Source organism: Heteronotia binoei, chromosome 5, assembly GCF_032191835.1.
Source record: "Heteronotia binoei isolate CCM8104 ecotype False Entrance Well chromosome 5, APGP_CSIRO_Hbin_v1, whole genome shotgun sequence".
In the NCBI taxonomy this organism is placed as follows: domain Eukaryota; kingdom Metazoa; phylum Chordata; class Lepidosauria; order Squamata; family Gekkonidae; genus Heteronotia; species Heteronotia binoei.
Genome location: NC_083227.1, coordinates 168,626,059 through 168,645,351, shown reverse-complemented (window position 1 = coordinate 168,645,351; position 19,293 = coordinate 168,626,059). Strand labels below are relative to the sequence as shown.

General features: G+C 43.9%; 1 protein-coding gene across 4 annotated transcripts in view; it reads left to right on the top strand.

The window, feature by feature from the left end:
* PRKACA (protein kinase cAMP-activated catalytic subunit alpha) overlaps positions 1–19,293 on the top strand; it is a 135,594-nt gene that overhangs the window by 70,813 nt on the left and 45,488 nt on the right. For all 4 annotated transcript variants that reach the window (XM_060240691.1, XM_060240693.1, XM_060240690.1 and 1 more), the window contains exons 2-8: positions 7,581–7,642; positions 9,036–9,164; positions 9,268–9,366; positions 14,235–14,317; positions 14,708–14,834; positions 15,607–15,702; positions 15,875–15,997. In XM_060240691.1, coding sequence (XP_060096674.1) covers positions 7,581–7,642; positions 9,036–9,164; positions 9,268–9,366; positions 14,235–14,317; positions 14,708–14,834; positions 15,607–15,702; positions 15,875–15,997 — 719 coding nt within the window. The remainder of the gene's footprint in view (positions 1–7,580; positions 7,643–9,035; positions 9,165–9,267; positions 9,367–14,234; positions 14,318–14,707; positions 14,835–15,606; positions 15,703–15,874; positions 15,998–19,293) is intronic.

The following is a 19,293-nucleotide window of genomic DNA, read 5'->3' as shown; positions in this document are numbered from 1 at the left end:
CACTGAAATGTTCAGCTGAGCACTTCCTTTTGAAGAACGGCTTATGGCTCATTTTTATGTAGCATAAATTTCATTCACTAGAGAGCCCACTATGTCAGATGCATGAAGGGCTACATTTGGTTAGCAGAGAGATTATACACAAACAGGGACATGACTAGATATTGTTTCCATCTTTTGCAAAAGTACAGTCCATAATAGTCACACAAGATTAATAAGTGTACTCGTTACTGATATAAGGTCTTTTAATCTGCCTGTGTAACTAGGAACACGCTTCCATAGTGTCACAATAATTTTTGTGAGGTGCTTCCCCTCTAATCCCTTCCTGTGGACTCAATACCACACTTCAGTTAGATTAAAAGATCTTACATCAGTAAAGAGTACATTTATTGATCTTGTGTGACCATCATTAACTGTCCTTACCTGAGGAAGAATATCTGAAACAAATAACTGGAAAATACAGAACCTTTGTCTTGAATATTATTTTGGACTATACTTTTGGAGTTTTTAGTACTTTATGTACTGGTTTAAATATTATGTGTGTCAAGCATGCTGGTTTTATTTGTACCTAGTAAACAGGCCAGATTTACCGCAGAGTATCACCTTTGACTTTTCCCCTTTTCTTCTTCTCCCCCCTTTTCTCTTCCCCCCCCCCCTTGGATGCATAATAAATCCATCTGGACTCAGGATGTTTAGAGTAACCTTGTGTTAACGGTGTAGAATGCCTCTCCCCCAGATTCACACAGCCATGCCTTATCAGCTTACAGAGAATGTGTGAGAAATGGAGATGTTGTCATTAGCTAACATTCCTTAGTCATAAAAGAGATACTAGAAAGTAGCCTTTGAACCCTCAACTCAGTTTGCATGTTTATGTTATTATCTGTAACCCTGCCTTTTGAAGTTTGCCTATAAGATACTATTGAATACTATGTATGCCATTACTTCCAAGGAATCCATCCTTGGAGCAAGCTGTGGAGTTTTACAATAAAACAAGTTTTTGATTAAAGAACAAACGCTTGATTATTGCGAAATATTGATGCTTGACATTATGAAAGTCTCTTGTTTGCCCTTGTAGATTTTCACTTATTGTTGTCAAGTCCCGAGATTCCCAATAACAAAGCCCTTTGTTTTGTTTCAAATAGACTGGTTTATTTAGGAATTCAAAGGTGCCCCAAGTAACATGGTCCTTGGAAATACTGGTTCTATATAGTTACATGGTTCTGTATAGGGTACCATAAAATGTTACAAAAGGCGCTTCATTCAAATCTAGGGTTCAAAGGGTACAGCAGTAACTGTTCATTTTACTACAAGCATTCTCACATCACAGCGCGAACTGATAAGGAGCCTGTGAATTTTAGGGAGTACATCTTTCAGACACAGCATGCCTTCCCTGGTAACATAAACATTCTCTGGCCAGATGATAAAGCGTACGTGGTTGCTGGGTTGTAAAGAATGGAGAAGAATCAGAGCATCAACCTGACATTTGTTCAGCCATCTTATAACAAAATAACCGGGCTTGACAATTGTTAGATTGGAAGAGTGTTGCTAATTGGTGTAGAGTATCATAAATCTAGAAACTGTTATAAATATAGAAATAGACACATTGCTGTATAAACTTTTTATTGCATATTGTTTAGCGCTGACTAATCATGGTTGTTGCATTCTTGTTGTTCATATGCTTTTATGAGCCAGTTGTATGAAGTGTTACATTTAGTATGAAGAGAGACCCCGCTACAAGCAGCACAAAGGGGGGTTATTGCAAAGGCAGGCCCAGTTTTCCAGAGAAGGTGTGTTGTATAACATTGCCAGAAAACCAAATCTAGGCAAAAGAATAACTGATCCTGTGTCTGTGGATCACTCTTAACTGTTGATGTAAGAAATGTATCATTGCATGAGTTTTCCTGAGCCAGAAAGCAAACACACTCTCACTGGTTACATCAGTTACACAAATGGACTCATGATGGCTTGCAGGGAGTATCTTCTTTTCTCGCTCCCCATACTATTTCCTTTTCCCCTCCACCTGGTAGCTTCTGTAGCCTTTCCCTCCCACTGATTTACATTTGTCTCCTCCCAGTATTTTGCTGTCCATCCCCATAAGCCTTTTCCCTCCTTTCTCACCCACCTATTTGCCTTTTCTCCTTTTCTCTTCCCTTCAGCTTCTTGTCCTCTTGTCTTTCCCTCTTTCCTTCCCTCCTCCCTCCTTTTTTTTCCTTTGTCAGAAATCAGAGCTTATACTGTATTGTTGTGGTTGCCTAGCAACCCCCAAAGTGGCTGCTGGACCTCAGAATGTAGTTTCACAAGATCACACTGGGCCTTCATCTCTTAAAACAACAGATTTTGCTTCTATTTCTTGGGGAGACTAACCCCTCCCTCCACTCTTTTTAGATATAAATTTAGATTTCAGATTTTTTTACAATCCTGGGGCTTCCCCCAGGTTTATACAGAAATCCCTCCTGTCTGCTCCAGCTGCATTGCATGGATTTTTGGATCTACACTCTAGGACTGGTTCCAAATTAAACATAACATGGACATTTTGAATAAGGCCATTCAAAAAAGAGCAGTCTCTCTCTCAAAGTATAGGAACTTGAGGTCATTTACTAGCTTGGTGGGCAAGTTTTGGGCAAATGAAAGTGAGATCTGTTTCCATGCAATGCATAATCAAGTCATGGAAATGAAGGCAACTGACTTTAGAATACAAATAAATGTAGTTCTGTCTGTTAGCCATGATTTGTACAAACGTGTATCTCTGTTTACCAAAGTCTGGAGTTAATCTCAAGAAAATGCCCCATGGAGCAAACCCAAGATCCATCTGCTTCTGCATATAGTTTGTCACAGTGGCCTAGTGTTCAGGTGTGCATTGCCTCTGAACATGGAAATTTCTTCCAACTGTCAGGGCCATAAGCTGAGAATAGCTCTTGCTTTGTTGGTATGTTTTCCAGGAGTATTTGGTGGGCCACTGTTAGAGATAGAATGTGGACAAAGATGAATCTTTGGTCAGATCCAGAAAGGTCTTATGCTGCCTGCTGCCTCCACAAGGGGTCTCAATAATGCCATCAGCATAGGAACAAAATAATCCCTGAGAATACAGAAACTGTTCTAGCTCTTAAAAAGTATAGAGGAACTTGTTGGTCATTGTTCAATTGGGAACTAGGTGTAATGCAGACATGGCTGGCCTCCTGAGGTGCAAGTCAAATTAGATCAGAGTGCTTGGTCCGGCCTTGAAATGTGCGATGCTCCCTTGTGGCTTGCATGAGAGGCTAGTTTAATAGAGATGGAGGAGGGAAGAGACACCTGCTGCCCTTCAAAAGGGCCTCGTGGAGCCAGAGCATAGTGCTGGGGTGCCCTGAGAAAAGCAGTTGAAATCTCCACAAGGGGTAAGAAGGATGCTGGGACTGGTGTAGGAAAGCAAAAGCTACTAGGGACTATAAGAAATATGAATATAATAGTAGACAAAAAGAAAGTAGGTCAGACAGACTGAGCGCAGTTCCATGTCTGCTTGTGTGTGACTCAGGGAAAATCCAACAGCTCTGTGCTGCAATGTGAAGGAATGGGGTGGGAGACCTGCTGTAGTGAGACCATCTCCCCTGGCAGTATTCCACGTGTAGAAGGAGGGCTGGTGCAAGGCTTTCTGGTGCCCTAGGCAAATCACCCACTAGCGCCCCCCCCCAATTATTAAAAATATAGGGAAAATGAAGAGCGCCAAACTTGAAACTTTTCACATTTTTAATTTACTGATTTTTAATTTTAATTTTTTTTTAAAAAAATGTGATATGTTATAAAAAATTGTGAGAATAAGTGCTTGCTGGCCACACCAGGAAAGAGGGTGGTGGGATAGGGTGAGGTGGGAGACCAAGTCGCACATTGGGGAGAGGGGGGTGGCTTGGCTTTGTTGAGGGCAGCTTGGTGATGGGAGAAGACAAGGGGACAGTGGTCAGGAGCCAGAGCAATGCATCTGGGAGGGGGCACCCAGTGGAGCCCTCTAGGACAGGGGGCGCCCTAGGCGACTGCCTATTTTGCCTACTCCCACGCACTGGCCCTTTGGCTTGTGGGTAAAGGGGATGAACTTGGAACATTTCCTTATTTCAGGGGCTCTTCCATCTTGCTGTCTCTTGGATTTCATGCTGGAAGGAACAGTACAGTCTGCAGCTGTATTATCTGGGGAACTGCAGAAACTTTTTCTAGGGGTTGCAGAGATGATTCATACTTCTCTGTAGAGAGTTAAATAGCTGCAAGGAAAGGGGCTGGGAGCCAGTTCCTGGGCTCTTCTGCCAGCCTGTGCTTTTGTAGCTGACAGTGAAGACCTTAGCAAAGTGAGCATGGCTGAAAAATACCAGTTTGGTCTGTTCTGCTTATGTTCCTTTAAAGGGAATGTATAATGTGTGTGGCTTGGGAGGTGGGGGTGGAGGATTAATAGAAGCCCTTGAGGGCTTTGTTTCACAGGCTGTTAAGCAGAAACAAGACTACCCTTTAGACACTTTGTGTGGGGGCGGGGAGGTTGGTTAGGGGTTTGGAGGTCCTTTCCTTTGAGCAAAAGGAATCAATCCCAGATTGTGTTGAGAGATTTCCTGATGGATTTCCTGATGGAGCACAGCCACTTCACTTTGCTCTGGTATTTGTCATCTGTAAACATTAATCCTCATAATGTAGCAGCAGCAGGACTGCAGGGAAAGGCCTCTGATTGCCATGCTGGATGTGCAGTTTAGGAGAGTAGAGCTTTTGCCACCTTAAATCCTTGGGATGTTGGCCATGGGAATTGTTGAACCCTAAGTGTGACCCAGGGAGGCAGGGAAAATGTTAATGTTTACATAATATGCAGAATCAGCATGTGGTGATTTGATCAGTGTTAATCAGACAACTTTACTTAATTAACTAATTAGGTTGCAGGCTCTAAAATCTACACAAGTGGGAACAGCATGGGGTGCTTTCCTTTCGCTGCTCGGTTGTCTAATTAGAGCAAGACGGGGAGAGGCACACAAGGCTGCCAAGAGTTGGTTTGGGGGGGGGACTAATGTTGCCGGGTCTTACCTAGCTGCCAGCGGGGACCTTTTTTGTGCACATGCAGCAATGATGTCACCCGAACTGACATCATCACACTGGGTGCTCTAGCAATTGGGTAAAAACTTCATGTCACCCGAATGCTAGAGCACCCCCACACAACGTGCCTTCCAGGTAATGTCATTGCACTGGGCACATCAGGCAATGATTAAACTCTTCAGCGGCAGGGCTTCCCGTGCCAGCCATCTCTATGCTTGGTTCGTGGAGTGGATCTTGAGAGATGGTGTAGGGAGTTCGGAAGAAATAGAAGTTTTCTCCTTCTGTAAATCCTGCTAACTCAGAGCTTTCCCAGGTATTGGTTCCATCTGTTGAAGGCTTTCCCCCCTACTTTGGTGGCCATGATGGGTAGAAACTTTCTAATAAAAACCAGTCATGCTTATCTAGGTGTTTGTTCTTCTAGCTATGACAGTCTTCCTCTTTTAACCAGATGGGAGAAGATCTTTTGGCCTGAAACATGGTGGAACACTGAGTACTTTTCTTAGTTCAATACATTTTTCTGCACTTTCTTCTTTATAACGGAACTCTGTGCCATCATCCTGTTTGTGGCCTGGCAAACCAGACTGTCCCATTTGCAGATTATTTGAAGGAACAGGAGCAGAGGGAGCCAGCCCTTGGGGAACACTGAGCATGCCTGAACTGTAGGGCAGCTGCTCTTAAGTGTGGCAAAGACTGGCTCCCAAGATTCTCTTGCTTAACTGGGAATTGGCTCTAAACTTGTGGGTTGAATGAGGTGCAGAGTGGGTTGAATGAGGTGCATTGGCTGTTGTTTGGCTGTATGCAGCTTTTTGAACTCTGGATTGCTCTTTTCAATTATTTGGAGTTGGGAGTAATGAAGTAGATAAGTTTGTAGATGACACTAAGTTATTCAGGGTGGTGAAAACCAGGGAGGAGTGTGAGACACTCTAGAGGGATCTGTTGATAAGTGGACATCAGGATGGCAAATGAGATGCAACATGGGCAATTGCAGAGTTATGCACATTGGTGCCAAAAATCCCAACTATAAATACATGTTGATGAGGTCTGAAGTAGCGGTAACTGGCCAGGAGAGAGATCTTGGAGTCATGGTAGATAATTCACTAAAAATGGTGACTCAGTGTGTGATGGCAATAAAAAAAGGCAAATTCTATACTGGGGGTTATTAGGAAGGGAATTGAAAACAAATCAGCCAGTATCATAATGCCCCCCTATAAATCAGTGGTGCAGCCTCATTTGGAATACTGTGTGCAATTCTGGTCACACCACCTCAAAAAAGATATTATAGTATTGGAAAAAGTCCCGAAAAGGGCAACTAGAATGATTAAAGGGTTGGAACACTTCCCCTATGAAGAAAGGTTAAAATGCTTGGAGAAATGACAACTGAGGGTTGACATGATAGAGGTTTACAAAAATATGAATGGGTTAGAGAAGAATACTTTTCTCCCTTCTTCACAATACGAGAACTTCTGGAGACTCAATGAAATTGATGAACTGTAGCTTTAGAACAGATAAAAGGAAGTACTTCTTCACCCAAAGAGTAATTTGCATGTGGAATTCACTGCTGCAGGAAGTGGTGGCAGCTACAGCTTCAAGGGGGGATTGGATAAACATATGGAGCAGAAGTCTATCAGTGGCTATTAGCCACAACGTATAGCTGGAACACTGTGTCTGGGGCAAGTGATCCTCTGTATTCTTGGTGCTTGAGGGGTCACGGTGGAAGGGCTTCTGGAGTTCTGGCCCCACTGGTGGACCTGATGACACCTGGGATTTGGCCACTGTGTGGCACAGAGTGTTGGATTTGATGGGCCATTGGCCTGATCCAACATGACTTCTCTTATGCTCTTTTTGCAAAGGAAATGATAGACTGATGTTCCATGTGCACATCTCTGGTCTCAGCCCTAATATTTTAATTTTGTTTAAAATCTGCCCTCCATCTCCAAAGGATTTGGCAAGGAGAGCATGGAGCTTCTGCCTCCCTCCGTGAAGGTTTGGTATTTACTTGCTATGTTATGTGGATGGGATCCCCCTGTCAGTTGAAGCTGTATGCAACCTGTAGGCATTGGGCAGGTTGTTTGAGCTCATCTGGTCCCTAACATTCGCAGCATCAGGGACCCATGGCCCAAGTGCATGCTTCGTGGTGGTGGTGCTGCACAGACATACGTTGTTACTTTGATTTAAACCCTAGAGATTTAAGCCCTCAAGAGGAGTAGCTCGAGTTTAGACCAGGGTTTGGCTAGATTTTTATTCCTGGGATCATATTATTCTCCAAATTCGGACTGGACACCCAGACAGCCTAATAAGTGTGGACTTCTAATTTTTAATTTTTTAAAAAAATTGATCCTACCTTTATAACAAACAGACCACATGGCTTCTCAACTGCGGAGGAGTCCTGCAGTGATTCCTGACAATTCATCTCTCTCCCACCCCCTGAAAGGGCTCAAAGGGAATCTTGCCTCCCTGTAAAGCTTTGCCAAGCTCTGAAATGTGTTTAGCAGTCCAGGGCCTAAAGCATCGCTCTGTTCTTAATGCTGTTTCTCCACCTTTGCTTACAGTGAAGGAGTTTCTAGCCAAAGCCAAAGAAGAGTTCCTCAAGAAATGGGAAAACCCATCACAGGTACTGTACCTATTTTCTTAGTGTTTTATCCTTTTGTTATCTGGGCATAGCAATCTAGATCTTGTCACCTTTTTTTCCTAAATCCTTAGACCTGATTTTTAAAAGGTGCTGGGAGTTTTTCACCAAATCACCCATACCTGTCTGGGTATTGTTTAACTGGCGTTGCACTTGAATCAAGTGGTCAGTCCCTAACATTGGCAGCATCAGGGACCCATGGCCCATGGAAGCCACTATACTCAGCTAGGTGGGGTGGGAATCAGTTTAATTATAGCAGTGAAGTCTTGATGCTGTGGTTCTGCTAGCTTGCCCTGCTGGGCAGATAAAGACTTTGAAATAGGTGTTGCAAACGTCAGTTTATTCTAGAGGGGCCGCTTTAGGTTTGCAGATTGTAGCTGGAGTAGGAGAGGAAAGTATCCAGGTTGGAAAAAAGAGTATTTTACCACAGGAGATCCAGATTTGGACCACATTGCCCGTACTTTTCTAGGAATATTTGGCAGATCTCTTTGGAAACAAGAACTGCAAAAGTTTGCCAGTTCAGGTGATGCTTTGAAGGAGAGGGAGTGCATATTAAAGATCTATTGAAATTACTCCAGTAGGCAGATTTTGCTGTACATTCAAAGGAAGATCCATAGCTCATCACTTACACTCCTGCCTAGATGTTAGTGCACTAATACTTGATATTATCAACAGAGAAAAATATCTCTGTGTCACCCTAACTGACTTATATGAACAATTTTTTCTTTCTTGTAACTTCTAAGTGGGCCTGGCCGCTCCACTCACAGGCCCAGTATTTTAGCATCTCAACCCCAGAAGGTGGTAATGAGGCAACAGAAAGGCCATGTAAATTGGTCCTGAAATTTGGGGTGCTGTAGCTTTTTGGTTTGTTCATGTTCTTGTACCTGAAAGTGCTGTTACCTATAGATACTTTTTGCAGTAATCTTCGACTCTTCATTATCCGAATGAGCCCTCTGTATTCACTCCTTGTTCCATGTTCCAGGTTTATTACAGATAGCATAGTAAGATACTGGCAGCTAGATATAAACAAGCATCCCTTTGTTGTGGCTAGAATTTGTTTTTTCTGCAGACAGCACATGGCTCCTTCTCTAAAATCTTTGCCTCCTGTGCCCTCTGGTGGTAAAATGATAACTTTGCCTCAAACCACAAGAACACAGCTGGGAAAGTTTGAGGAAGAAAAGTTGGCCTTTCACAAGGCTGCTCTTTTTTGCAAATAATTGCTGCCCCAGCATGGCATCAGAGCACGTGATGCACCTTGAAGGGTGCAGTGTCTTTCAGAGAAGTTAGGAGCTTTCCTGCCATTTAAAGACTCAAATTTTGGAGGTTGGCTCTCAGCAGATTTTTCTCCCCCTTTCTGATTCCTTTCTTCCTTTTGCAGAACACATCCACCCTAGAGCACTTCGAGCGACTCAAGACCCTGGGTACAGGTTCCTTTGGACGGGTGATGCTCGTGAAGCACAAAGATACCGGCAATTACTTTGCCATGAAGATCCTTGACAAGCAAAAGGTGAGTCTGGACCTGTCCATGAACAGAGTATTATGTTTTGGAGGGGGGAAGGGAAGCTGAGTGGAGAGGTGAATCTCTAGCTGACTGCCTTCCCGTCCCACAGGTTGTCAAACTGAAACAGATTGAGCACACCCTCAATGAAAAGCGCATACTCCAGGCTGTGAACTTCCCATTCCTTGTCAAGCTAGAGTATTCTTTCAAGGTAGGGTTTTGTTTTATTTTTTTACTTTCTCAACCTTGGGATCCCTGTTATTCTGAAGCAATAAAAGGGCTTGGCTCCAAGGATGTAAATGGATTCTTAATGCAATAAGTGAAGCATGGTGGAATTGAGCTGTATATCCTTGGCCTGCCATTGTTTAAATGGCGTCAGCACTGTATTAACTATCTACAGTCCCACCTTGTGCTGCTGTTCTGCTTACCTAGCTCAACTTGTTTACACACTCATGGCAGAAAACGTAAGTGCATTCCAAGCCTTGCAAAGATCAAAAAACAAACTGGTGCAGAGAGAAAAGAATCTTTAATAATTATACAATCCCGAGCATTTTTGTGTTCAGCTTCATGAGGGGGAATCTTTCAGTTTCTTTTTTCTATTCTCATACATATACTTAAACAGACTCTGAGGAAGCTGATCATGAAATGTGTAGAAGTTGTGCAATTTTTAAAGATTCTTTTTCCTCTGCACCAATTTGTTTCTTCATCTTCATTTTGCCTTTGTGCAGCCCCCTTTTCTCTTCACATTCCAAGCCCTGCAGCCCAGTAAACACTCCCACAGCAAGCTGCTTGTGGGGAGAGCAGATTCTATTATAGCCCCATGGAAGTGGGAAGGTGTGGTGGCTCCCAGGTGCCTTGAGGAGCACACCCCTTGAACTGCCAGACCAGCACTTCCTCTGGCACTGGCACGACTCACTAGGGGATCTTGTAATCTCTGGAGGGGGGTTTTATTACCAAAGCACCCTGCACTTCAGGCATGCCTGGCTAGGGACTCACTAGACATGGTAATGAGGCAGCCATGTTATTCTAAGACATGACAGTTAGTTGTACTTAGATCAGGGTTTTCAGAGGCTTTTAACATCTATTGGAGGGAAAGGATACAAAACATTACTAGGCCCTACTTATGGCACAAAGAGTTTATACTGTGCAGAAAATCTGCAGGTTTACAGCCCTGGTGGTTAGAGAGGAACCTAAAAAATGAACACAGTGTCTCAGTCAGAAGAGATCTGTATTGCCCACTATTGTGGAAAATACACAATGGAAAATCCTGCTGATACCATACAGAGAGGAGCCAAGAGATTCTTCCTATCTTCCGTCTAGTGCAGAAGGCCTTTGACAATATCGTCAAAAGATAATTAAGGCTTTGTTTATATTGGGGTATGAATATGGGTCCCCCACTATGGCAGCAGCTGCAAGGGTGGTGGGAACTGACAGGAAAACTGTCCACACACACCTGTTTCTGTTCTCCTTGCTGTCCCTCCCCCTTTCCTGCTCATATCCAAAAGCAGAAGAATTTTGGTCTATTCCAGGGGTGCTAAACATATGGCCCACTGGATGGATCTGGCCCCTGCAGGGCTCGGATCCATCCCACAAGCAACTGGCTCTCTTTTGCTTCCTTCTCTGGGGCTGCTGTGGCCACTGCATCACAGCTCCCTTTTGCCCAGCTCTCTCTTCCTGGTTCCTGCTTTGTGTGGGAGAGAACCAAGCCAAACCTCCCCTTCCCTCCACTGGCTGAGCTCTCCTCCTTTGGGAGGAAGGAATGGGGAGAGAAAGAGAAAGTGAGTACTTGTGCAGGAGGAAGAGCAAAGCCTGATTCCCATGGCTCCTTTAAGACCAGCAAAGTTTTATTTCAGGTATAAGCTTTAGTTCTTCTTCTTCAGAGGGAGGGAGGGAGGGAGGGAGGGAAGGTGGGTGGATGAATGGTTGGATTCTTCTGCCAAGTACAATTTACACTGAGATCGTCCTACTCTGCTGTTTTCTTTGAGACTTAGTCTCTCTCTCACACACATACGCGCACTCACTCACTCACTCACTACTCACTCACACACATATGTGTGTGTTAAATGGAAGGGCCAGGTTGGAATAAGGGGAAAGAAGAATTTAAAGGAAATTATGTTGGCTTATTCTGTAAACCTGCAGATTAGATTTCTCAGTGTCTATTTAAGATTTTATTTTGTTTCAAAAAGCCCCGAATAAGGAATTAGAACACTTGGATTGGATTTCATTGTTTTATGGCTGGAAGTAGACAGCTGAATATTTAAAAATACATTTATGGTTCCATATGTTCCAGTTCAACATGTCTTCCTCTCTGGTTGCCTTTCTTCACTCCCTCTTGGCTTTGGATGCACTAGCACTGATTTCGGCCAGGTTGAAATCAACATATTATTTCACTGGGAGTGATTCCCCTCTCCAGTTTAAACAGATGAGGAGAGGGGGAGAAACCTAACAGCACAGCTTGAAATCTCCATTAGAGGAAAGGAGCAAGAGTTCAGTAGCACCTAACAAAATTTGTTGGCAGAGCATGAACTTTTGTACGTCATTGGTCACTTCTTCAAATACAGCTAGAATGTGAGTCCATTGGTTCTTATATCTTGGAGAGTTGAATGATTTCAGATGCAAAATGACAATAGAAGGTGTTGGTAATGAGACGGGAAACCTAGGTCTTAATTCAGTCCTGGGGGATGCATTGAGCAATTCAATTGCAATTCAGCAGTCTCTCTTTTTAATCTCCCTTTAGAGAACTGCTACTATTAGGTCAGCAACTGAATGTCCTGGAAGGTTAAAAGTTTTCCCACTGTTTTTTGAATGTTGTGGTTTCTAATGTCAGACTTATGTCCATTTATTCTTTGCATGCTCCTGGACTGAATTCTCCTGGACCAAACTGATAACTAGGTTTCCTATCTCATCTCCATGCCTACTACCCCTCTGCGTACCACACCTAATCTAATCAACTCTGCTATTTGCCATTTGATATCTGAAATCACCTTTATAAATCTCTGATACCCCGTGTTACATTTTATGGCAGGCATGGCCTGGATCGCCAAAGTGGCATTTACAGGGATCGTTTTGTAGAAAAATAGGTGGTGGAGCTCATTAGCATAACTCATCATATGCTGCCCTGCCCCGGCCAAAAGCAACCCAACGCAAGAAAGGAGAGCCCCAGGCAAGTGAGGCATGCTTGGGCTGGGTAGAGATCCGGCCAGCCCAGGCAGACCTTGCTTGCCTGGGGCTCTCCTGGGCCACCTTCCCCAGTCCAAAGGCCAGCAAGCCACCCGCCACACAAAATCACATAAGAAGTGGAGAAAGGGTGGCATGAGCTCCAGGGGTTAATGAGGGCTGCAGGGGGCATGGCAAAGCCCCTGGTGGCTGGCTGGCTGCCGGGTCTGCTTATCCAGGGATTGTTATGCAGCTGCACCTACTATTCAATGGACAAGGTAGGTGAGGAGGAAGAGGGGGAACCCCCGGAAAGGTTCATGAGCTGTGCTCCTGTGAGCTCCTGCTGAATGTGAGGCCTGGGCATTTATATGAAATCCAGCCCTTGTAACAAATGAGTTTAACACCTCTGGTCTGTTCAGTACCCCTCCCCTTTCCCTGTTAAGCCACACTATATAGCACAGTTTAGCTGAGAAAAGAAAAAAGCTCTTTGAAGAACTAAAGGGGAGGGAGATTTTGAAAGCAAAGCTTAGTTCTGCTCTGCCTTCACCCCCATAGCGGCTATGGGTAGAGTGTCCAGATAGATACCCATCTGCAGTTTCCCCTTCAAATCAGGGAAAGTATTTTTTTTCCTGTCCTCTAGATTAAAGGGGAAATAAAAACAGAAGCCATGTGAGTCAGGCCCAGGTCACAACATCTTCTGGATGCACTGTTTACTGCAGTCTTCCTTCTAGGGAAAAAACCCATGTGTGGAAGCAGCAAAATTCTCAACCAGAATTAAGTGTGAGCAAGTATAGACGTAAGCTACCTTGCATAAGTTATTTCAGTTATATGACTTCCTCTGCAGACTTAGGAGGTGTTAACTCAAAGTTCCCATTGGTGTTGCCCTGACTTGGACAGCCCAGGCAAGAAGTCCAGTCTTGTCAGATCTCAGAAGCTAAGCAGGGTCGACTGTGGTTAGAACTTGGATGGGAGACCTCCTTGAAATACCAGTAGTCGGGAGGACAGGGCAGGCTTTATTCAGCCACTTTCCTGAATATCCTCCAGGCCCCCAGTAGGGGTCAGTCACCAGAGGTCAACATGACTTCCAAGTGCAGACACACATATACACCTCCCCCCCCCCCCTAAAATATACAGAAATACTTCCACAAAGGCCCCATGGATGTCTGTGAAATATATTTCCAACTACATAATGTAGGATTGTGGGTATTAGGTCCCTGGCTACACGTAGAATTCATCCCCTTGGTTGAACTAACATATACAAGTACCCATCCATAAGTTAAATTGTACTATATATAAAGCGGACGTTAAGTGTTGTTTAAAAGCTAGAATAGCTGCGTGATAGCAGGAAGAACAGAAAGTTGAGAATAAGGTTGTATCTATTATTTAAAATGATTTCATATCAAACATATACTCATAACTTTGTGCACATGAAATCCACATGCATGTCCAGGTTTTGAAAGGCTTGGGTTTGGGGTTTTTTGTTGTTATTTTTAAGTTGGTGGTGGTAGAGAGCAGTGGGTGAGGTGGAGAGCATGAATGTTGTAGGGAAGTGGACATTTAAGAAACAGTAGTCATGGGAAGGGACCATAGTATTGAAGCTTGAGGCACTAGAACTTGTGGTTTGATGTCTCCTTGGATCCTAGGCATTGTCTGAATGTTTGAACGTTTTTCTGTTCAACTAAAAAGGCCAGATTTTTGTTTTTAAAAGAAACTCCTCAGGATATTTTATGTGCTGTATGCTGGATTTTCTCCCCTCCCCTCATTCCTTTTCCATAATTCTTCTTTGGATATGTGAATATACTTATACATCCTTGACTGAGTGCTGTAGAAACGCAAAGTAAGCACTTTATAAACAAAAGAAAAGGTTGTGGAAGCAAAGCAGTGCTTGCCGTGGCTCTTAGTTGTCCCTGCATTTGATTACAGGATAACTCAAATTTGTACATGGTGATGGAATACATCCCAGGTGGTGAGATGTTCTCCCACCTACGACGGATTGGCAGGTTCAGGTGAGTGCTCTCCCCTTTGCTGTAAGGGTGGGATGATGCTTATTCTGCATTAATGGAGGAGAGATGGCCAGGCTTGACAGGCCATTAGAAGCTAAGTACTTTTCATCAGGGGATTATTGGTTGAGACTGGTGGTTTTGGGATAGATTAGCGAATGCCAGCTCAGCACAGACTGGTTTTACAAGCATTAAGTCCACAGTTACCATGTAAAAGAATCCTGATGGAGAACCAAGAAGGTGGGTTGAGACTGATATGAAGGTACTGGTGAACATGGGGGCATGTCTGCCTTGATGTCAGTAGGCTGTAGGCAGGATTGAACCACACTTTAGGTAAAGTTCTACCTGTCATGGGTCAGAGGTGGCTTAGGAGAAAGCTTTCCCCGTTTTCTGCAGTGAACCTCATGCGCGGTTCTACGCTGCTCAGATCGTGCTGACTTTTGAGTACCTGCACTCGCTCGATCTCATCTACCGAGACTTGAAGCCTGAGAACCTCCTCATCGACCAGCAGGGCTACATTGAGGTAATGGTGCTTCCATCCGTTCGACTGCTACTGCTGCAAGAAATTACTGCATTTTGCTAGCCATAAGTGACATCCCGTGAAATTGGCGGGGTAGATAAAGAAAATGGACAGGATGTGTCTTCCGATAAATTTTATTTTATTAACTGGGAACCAAGCAATTTAAAAAAAAAATCTGGTGCATTTTTAAACAAGCATGCTCAAGTAGTGGGATGGGACTGTGGCTCTGAGGCAAGAGCATCTCTTTTGCATTCAGAACTGTGCCAAGTTCAATCCTCAGTTATGCCTAATTAAAAAGATCCAGTTACAGTTGGAGACCTCTACCAGGATGAGATCAGACAATACTAACTTTGATAGACCTGACTTGAGAGGAGGCAGTTTCCTGTGATTGTGTTCTTTTTATGTTGCTGGAAAATATGCATGCTGGGGGGGAAGCTTTGGAAAGGCAACAGATACTTTCTCCTCTAATTTTCCTATATTAAACTTCAACTCTGTCCCGTCAGGGTTGTGGATGGAATGCATCTTCACAACTTCCCTTGTATTGCTAACCTTGTTACTGAGAACTTGTGGCCCAGTGGCAAAGTACTTGCTTTGTATGTAGGAAATCCATTGTCCAGTCCCTTGGCATCTCCAGTTAAAGGATCACAGTAGCAGATAGTTGAGAATGAGCTCTCTTTGCCTAAGACCTTGACAAGCTGCTGCCAGACAGGCAATATTGAGCTAGAGGGGCCAGTGTTCTCATAATCTTCACATGTTCTTTCCCTTGTATCTCCAGGTGACAGATTTTGGCTTTGCCAAACGAGTGAAAGGTCGAACATGGACTCTTTGTGGAACTCCAGAGTATTTGGCTCCTGAAATCATTCTAAGCAAGGTGAGAAGATCTGAGACACCTGTACCACTGACAATATTCTGTGCCTTGATCAGCCGTGGAAGAGGACTCAGACCAACCTGAGCATTTTACACTCTTAACCATTTCTTTCCCTCTACAATTAAATGCCGCATGTTCTTTGGGTATATAATCCAAACCTGCTTTTCTGTTTCAGGGTTACAACAAAGCTGTGGACTGGTGGGCCCTGGGTGTCCTCATCTACGAGATGGCAGCTGGCTACCCTCCATTCTTTGCAGACCAGCCGATTCAGATCTATGAGAAGATTGTCTCTGGGAAGGTAAGGTTCCAGGGTGGAGGCTTATGTGCTGGCTTCAGAATACTAAGGCAGCATATTATAAGATAGTGACCAAAGAAAAATGCAATCTGTGCTTAAGGACATCTTAAACTGCCCGTGTTTCTCTATTGTTCTATTGTAGCAGAGTGCATGCATTTCTAATGCTCAAGTAAACATATACATGTTTTTACCTGCCAGGCAAAGTGTTGGAGTAGGTGCCACTCAACAGGCTATGAATGGAAACCCCCTAAGTATTCTCTTGGCAAATTTTCCAGTTACCTTTTGATGGTTCTCACAGCCATTGCCACAGTAACAAAAGACATCTGCATACCTGCTACTATATATGGAGTACAGGATATAACTCTATTTTGGGGAAGGGGAGGAAATCTGCCTGCTTAATCTGAATATTGAGTCTTAGATTTCACATATCTTGATTTTACATTCTAGTTCTCTATGTTTTGGAGAATAAACTACTTTGAAGCAAATTATACAGTTTGAGTGGAATATAAACAGTATGAATGCAGAATTCCAGCATTTGTTTAATTTATTGAGAATGTTTATTTAATTTATTGAGGATACAAGTGTGTGTGTGTGTATTTATTAAGGATACAAGTGTGTGTGTGTGTGTGTGTGGAATCAACTCCCGGAGGAGGTGCGGGCCCTGCGGAACTTAGATCAGTTCCGCAGGGCCTGCAAGACCATCCTCTTTAGGCAGGCTTTCTCAGAATGCTGACAGAGGATGACTGAACGGAGGATCCAACAAAGTGATTCTTCAATGATTCTTGCCACTATTTAAATATGTAACAGCGCCCGGAACACCTCTGCTGTTGTTAAACTATAGAGTATATATGTTATAGACTATATATGCTGGATTAGTTGTTTTTAAAAAATTTTATGCTGTTTTATAATTTTAATGTATTTTATGTGTTTAATGTGTTTTAATTATTGTATTTATATTATGTCTTATTGAATGTTGTTAGCCGCCCTGAGCCTGCCCAGGCGGGGAGGGCGGGATACAAATAAAAATTAATAATAATAATAATAATAATTATGTCAGGACCCCGACTCAAAGAACAACTCAGGTTAATAGCTCATCCTTTTACTCCAGGTATCAAAGGCAATACATCAGAATCTTTGCTAAGACTGATGCCTTAGCCCATTGCTTCGCTATTTAACCACTTGCCCCCACCGTTATAATTCAGGCGCAAGTGCGGTAAAGCAAAAGCAACTTTTGGCGGTACCCACTTCCCCAAGCCTGAGAGTCCAGGTGGTTATCTATACTTCGTTAGCGGCTGTCCTTTGTTGGTAGAAACTGCTTCAATAATAAGTTCCTCAGATAAGACTGCAGAAGCAAGCAAGATGAGCTAAGCAAGTATGTGTTCAAGCCAAATGATACTGTTACAGTAAACCATGGCAAGAGGGATACAGAGACACTCTTGACATTCTGCCCCCTTTAAGTTCCCCTTCCCCCCAGTTTCCCCTGGAACTTCATGTGGAAGTCTTTTATGAGTTTCCAACAGTTAGTGTCGCTGGCGCGGACCAATTCCGCTTGGCTGCTTGGGAAATGAGTCCATTTGATGAGATAGAACAGTTCTCCACATGTTATTTTGGCATCAAGGATCTCCTGTACTTCATGATTAATCTGACCACGAATCAGTTGGAGCTGGGGGTTATTGCTGGGGGTGCCAGGCAGATGGTCCAGGGTTGCGCTTGAGATAGCTAGCATGAAAACAAGGGTGGACATTTTTTAAGTTCTTAGGCAATTCATGTTCAACAGTTACAGCATTTATGATTTTCTTTATGGGGAATGGTCCCAAATATTTCATGTCCAACTTCTTACAGTTCTGTGCATTGGGAAGGTGCTTTGTGGAAATGTATACCGTGTCCCCCACCTTGAGATCCCATAACTTAGAATGTTTTTTATCTTAATTTTTTTTTGTATGATTCTTGGGCTCTGGACAGCTGCCTCCCAGTATAGCCTCCCAGTCCTTGGATATTTGCATCCACCGCTCTGTGAAGTCTGCTCGGGTGGTGGGAGGCGACGGCAGCTCCAGGAAAGGCTTTCCCTCATAACCATTTACCACCAGGAAAGGGCTAGCATTCGTCGCGCTGTGAATGCTGTTATTATAAGCGTACTCTGCAAACGGCAGGAGGGACACCCAATTGTCTTGTTGAAAGGAGGTGTAACATCTTAAAAACTGTTCAAGGACAGCATTGGTTCGTTCCGTCTGTCTGGGGGTGGTAGGCGGAACTAAGCCCCCACTCCATTCCTGTTAGGGTGCAGAAGTGTGCCCAGAAGTTGGCAACAAATTGTGGTCCGTGGTCCAAAATTACCTTGCGCGGAAAAGCATGTAGCCAAAAAACATGCTGTATGAACAATTAAGCCAACTTTTTCGCTGTCGGTAACTGTTTACACGGAAAAAAGTGGGCTTATTTTCCCTTGCGAAGGGGGAAGGTCAGTTATAAAATCCATGGCAATACACTCCCAGGGTCGTGAGGCTGGGGCTAAAGGCTGAAGGTGCCCAGGGGGTAAGTCCCCTCTTTTTTTGCCATGACGCAGGTCAGACAACTAGTAACATATTGCGCTATATCCTTGCGGGGCCCTGGCCAACCAAAACTGCCGCTGCACAAGGTGGATGGTTTTTATAAATCCCCCCCATTTATTTATTTATTACTTTCAATTTATATCCCGCCCTCTCCGCAAGCGGACTCAGGGATTTCAAATCGTGGGCTCGTTGCATGACTCCCGCTCGCAGCGGCTCAGGGATGAACAGTTTGTTGTTTTTGTACCATAGTCCCTGCGGAGAAGGCTCGAGTTGTAACTCGGCATCAGGCGGCTTGCCCACCAGGGCTTCCTTAAGTGACATCAAAAATAAATCATTTTGTTCCGCCCTCTTGCATTCTTGCATACGGGTGGTAACCTGCGCACTGAGTTGGGCGGGGGTAAATAACGAGTCTATCACCACCTCCCGTTTTCTTTCGTGTTGGGGAAGGTGGGACAGCGCTTCAGCAAAGAAGTTCAGTCTCCCCAGGATATGCCCCAGCGTGAATTTTAATCTATGGAAGAACCCTGCTCACCTTACTTGCTTGTCAATGAGCTTCCGTGTTGCGATTAGGGACGCAAGGTTTTTATGGTCAGTCCATAGTTCGAATGGTTCCTTGGCCCCTTTGAGATAGTGCCGCCATTTCTCTAAAGCCAATTTAATGGCAGAGGCTTCCTTATCCCACACTGCCCAGTTGTGCTCTGTGGGGGTAAATTTTTTCGACAGGTGAGCACACAGGTGAAGTTTTATGTCCTT